General features: G+C 44.1%; 1 protein-coding gene across 1 annotated transcript; it reads right to left on the minus strand.

The window, feature by feature from the left end:
• Positions 1-3,379: 3,379 nt before the first annotated feature.
• On the minus strand, positions 3,380-3,934 carry LOC101613569 (proteolipid protein 2-like). Its single transcript, XM_045146199.1, has one exon. The coding sequence runs from the start codon at positions 3,892-3,894 to the stop codon at positions 3,436-3,438; it is 459 nt and encodes a 152-aa protein (XP_045002134.1). The 5' UTR covers positions 3,895-3,934; the 3' UTR covers positions 3,380-3,435.
• Positions 3,935-4,138: the final 204 nt, after the last annotated feature.

Genomic DNA, 4,138 nt, shown 5'->3' on the forward strand with positions numbered 1-4,138 from the left:
GCTCAACCATGTTTATGGCTGGTCAATTCATAATAGCTAAGAACTGGAATCAACCCAGGCGCCCATCATTGGATGAATGCATAATGAAGTTATGGTTCATTTACACAATGGAATTCTAGTCAGCAGTAAGAAAAAAATGACACAATGAAATTTGTAAGAAAATGGACAGACTTGTAACCAATCATACTCAGTGAACACACACAATCACAGAAAGACAAATGCCATATGATCTCACTCATTTGTTTCCTAACCTAGATCAGCTCAATTTGGTGACCTGGTGGGCAATTGAGGCCTGGACAATAGAGACGGAAGGGCTTGAGAGAGGGCAAGAGGAGGCAGGGGAAACACAATTGAACCCAAAATGAACTGATGTCCTAGAAACCCCAACAGGAGTATGGGGGAAACACCTGAAAAGAAGGGCCCTGGAGAGGGTAGAATGAAGCCTAACCTTAAATTTTTATTTTATTTTATTTTTTGGCTCTAGCCTGTCATTCTCAATACTAGAATGTGGTTATCATCCATAATGAAATGAGCTGTTGATAGGAGAGACCTACAAAGTACACAAAACAAGATAGGCCTCTATCAAGGCACTTGATTACCCACCTGAGGTAAATGGTAAAGCCCTACTGCTGAATACACCATATGCTGCTGGCAGGGAAAACAGAGAGACTTGGCCAGAATTCAGAAGAGAGCCAGTTCCCAGTAGTTAGCCCATCTAGTGCTGGAAAGCACTACATGAGCTACTAGGGGAAAGTGGCCAACAAATCTCTGAGCAACCAGAGGTATAAGTTACTAAAAAGTAAACACTCTGATGAGATGTACACACAAGTGTAATAGTGGCACACCTCCTTGGTGGGTAACCAATAGCTTTCTGACTTGCTAAGAGATCTGCTCAGTGGAAAGGAACCCATATCTGGAACTGAGAACCAGGTCAGAATCCTATGGAGACAAAGATTATGCTCTCCAATGTCAAGCTCCCACTAATTTTGGGCTAAAAGAGGGGTTACATATGTCAAATTATCCCTAAATTAATAATGTATATCCCGGGATGGAGAGATGGATTAGCGGTTAAGCACTTGTCTGTGAAGCCTAAGGATCCCGGTTCGAGGCTCCTTTCCCCAGGACCCACATAAGCCAGATGCACAAGGGGGCGCACGCATCTGGAGTTCGTTTGCAATGGCTGGAGGCCCTGGCATGCCCATTCTCTCTCTCTCTCTCTCTCTCTCTCTCTTTCTGCCTCTTTCTCCCTCTGTCTGTTGCTCTCAAATAAATAAATAAAAATAAAACAAAAAATTTAAAAAAATAATGTATATCCCACTTCACCTGTGATGACTTCACTCTCCATTGGAGAATCTGGTTTTCTTTTTTAGATGATAGTGAGACCCGAGGAAATAAACTATCCCTCTTATTTTAGACAAGCCCCAGCTGAAACCACAGAAGAATTGGGGAGATGAGCAAGCATGCAGCTTCCATGGTGAGCCTGATAATCAGCACCAGTGTGAAGGAGAAAGACTCCGAGGATATCCCACACATACCACAGCAGAGATCCAGAAGCTGTTAAGAAACAGCCCATCCCTGTATAAGACATAAGACACACACAACATGGCTCAGGGAATTTTGTGGAAGGGGGGCTGAAAGCTTGTCAGAGCCACAGGTTGGGACATCATTCTCAGGGGCATTACCTCTCCCCATTACCTGACTGCTGCTCCCACAATGCATAACCCACAACCCCACAGAGAAAACCTGCAACCCCAAGGATGAGAGCCCCCAGCAGAGTAGAGCCAGGGATGAGGGAAAGGATGGTACCAACACATGATGTATCCATGCTTAGTATGTCTGTTATTAAAAAAAGTAAAGGAAAATATTATACTTTTTTTGGTTTATTTTTATTTATTTATTTGAGAGCAACAGACAGAGAACGAGGCAGAGAGAGAGAGAGAGAGAGAGAGAGAGAGAGAGAGAGAGAGAGAGGGAGAGAATGGGCGCGCCAGGGCTACCAGCCACTGCAAACGAACTCCAGACGTGTGCACCCCCTTGTGCATCTGGCTAACGTGGGACCTGGGGAACTGAGCCCCTCAAACCCGGGTCCTTAGGCTTCACAGGCAAGCGCTTAACCACTAAGCCATCTCTCCAGCCCATATTATACTTTTTATTAATCTACACTGGAAAAAAAAAACCCATATTGCTATGTGGTATGTCAGTTATGTTAGCCAATATTGTTAGACCACAATACCATTCTCTTGTCAGGAAGAATGTAATACTTGGTACATGATAGAGATTGTGAGATCCTGGCTTCAGGCATATTACACTAACTTCTGGTTTGGGGGCAGTTTGTCATGTTTTGGTGTACCACAACCATTTCAAATCAATTATGCTAGTGAAACATTGTGAACTTTCAGAGAAAAACCTTGCCCACATGGTATCTTCAACAAGTAAGATGTGTTCTAGCTTCTATGGAGAGCAGGGGTCGGGGTTTGCCTGCTTATAGCTGTAGTAAGAAGCAGTGATCCTTAGAAAGCACAAATAGAACCACAAATTTGGAGTGGGGGCAGGAGACTCATGACCATTTTCCCATTATTTTCTTGTAAAAAAGTTTTATGAAAGTAAAGGCTCCATGCTGGTGAAGATAACTCCTGGAAGTTCTACACAATACAGAGGACAGTGCTGTATCTTCCTCGCACAGGGTAGGGAAGGGGATGTATATGTGGTTTTTTTTTTTTTTTTTTTTTTCTCAGGGAACAATGATAGTTTAATTCCATCTGCTGATCCCTGAGATGGATCCATGGGAAGAACATTGGCTCCCTCTTACAAAAACGTGTTTACATTATGCTTTTGTTTGGTGTGGTAGTCCAGTTAAATTATCAGAAAAGGGAAAAATTGCCCAATTCAAGGTTTTTAGTCTATATAACCTTTGAGGATTTTCTTTTTCTTTTTTTTAGATCAAAAGATTAATTTATTCATTATAGATTTTAACCATCTGTTTATTATTGATTTGTCCCTCCACAGACCACCCCCTCACACAGAAGAGGTTATTTTCAGTGGATCACTCTGAAATTGTTAGACACCTGCCTCCCTCATTTTGTAGCTTAGGTGAGGGCATGATCCAGGCAGAACTAGCGTCTCCTGTTGGAACTGCAGAAGGACGGGGGACCTAGGCACACCCTTAGAGGTGACCACACCAAGGAGGATTGATTGGCAAGCTGGGAGACATTCTCCCAATAAAGGCACTTTTACAGGGATTGGAGCTTAGTGGTAGAATGCATGCCTAGCATGCACAAAGCCCTAGGTTCAATCCCCAGTGCTGTAAAGGCATTTTCACCTCAATGGGGGCAGAGGGAGACTGGGAGTTACTTGGCTGGGAATGTTGTTGGGGCAGGAGGAGATTTGTCTCTGGAGAGGCTATTTGCAGGTCACAGAGAGATGAATAAGGTTCACCTACACCGAGCCATCTGTGGGGTCAGTGGGAGCTGCTGTATGTCTTTGCTGCCGAAGAGGGAAGGTGAAGTAGGCATCATAGCCAAAGAGAAATGTAGCAATTAGGCCCAGTACCCCTGCAACAATTTTGGAGCTGTTGCCTCCCTCCACAAGGACAACAATGGAGGTTATCAGGTAGAGGATGGCTGCTATGAGGGATCGAAGGAAGTCAGTCCAGGGCCAGTTGATAAATGGTATCTTGGTGTGCAGGTCACACATGTAGAAGATAAACAAGACAGCAGCAAAGATCATCTCAATCACCGACAGGAAGGAGTATGCTGATGTTGATGTACTGAAGCAAATCAGAATCACCAGGCACAATACAATTTCAGCAAACAGAAGGATTCCCTTTCTGGTGCGCCAAAAGTTAGTACATGCTGCCCAGCAGCCTGGGGCCGAGAAGCGTTCCGAGTCCGCCATGGCGTGGACCCGAGTCGCTGGGACGTGGAGGATCTGCTGGCTGGCTCACAAGTTCGAGGATGCAGCACACCCAGCCGTCTTGCCCACTGTCTCAACCTTTGAGGATTTTCAATAGTAACCTCAGGTAAATGGAGTTTTATTTAAGCTGGGAAAATACTTAACACAATTTCTTCTTTTGGGAAGAGTATTATTAGTAGTAACCATAAAATGAATTTGTATGGTTGCCCTTCTCTCCCAACATTTA

Source organism: Jaculus jaculus, chromosome 3 (assembly GCF_020740685.1).
Source record: "Jaculus jaculus isolate mJacJac1 chromosome 3, mJacJac1.mat.Y.cur, whole genome shotgun sequence".
NCBI lineage: Eukaryota > Metazoa > Chordata > Mammalia > Rodentia > Dipodidae > Jaculus > Jaculus jaculus.

Excerpts from the sequence above, each read along its gene's own strand:
- LOC101613569 (XM_045146199.1), bottom strand. The coding sequence starts at position 3,894 with ATGGCGGACTCGGAACGCTTCTCGGCCCCAGGCTGCTGGGCAGCATGT.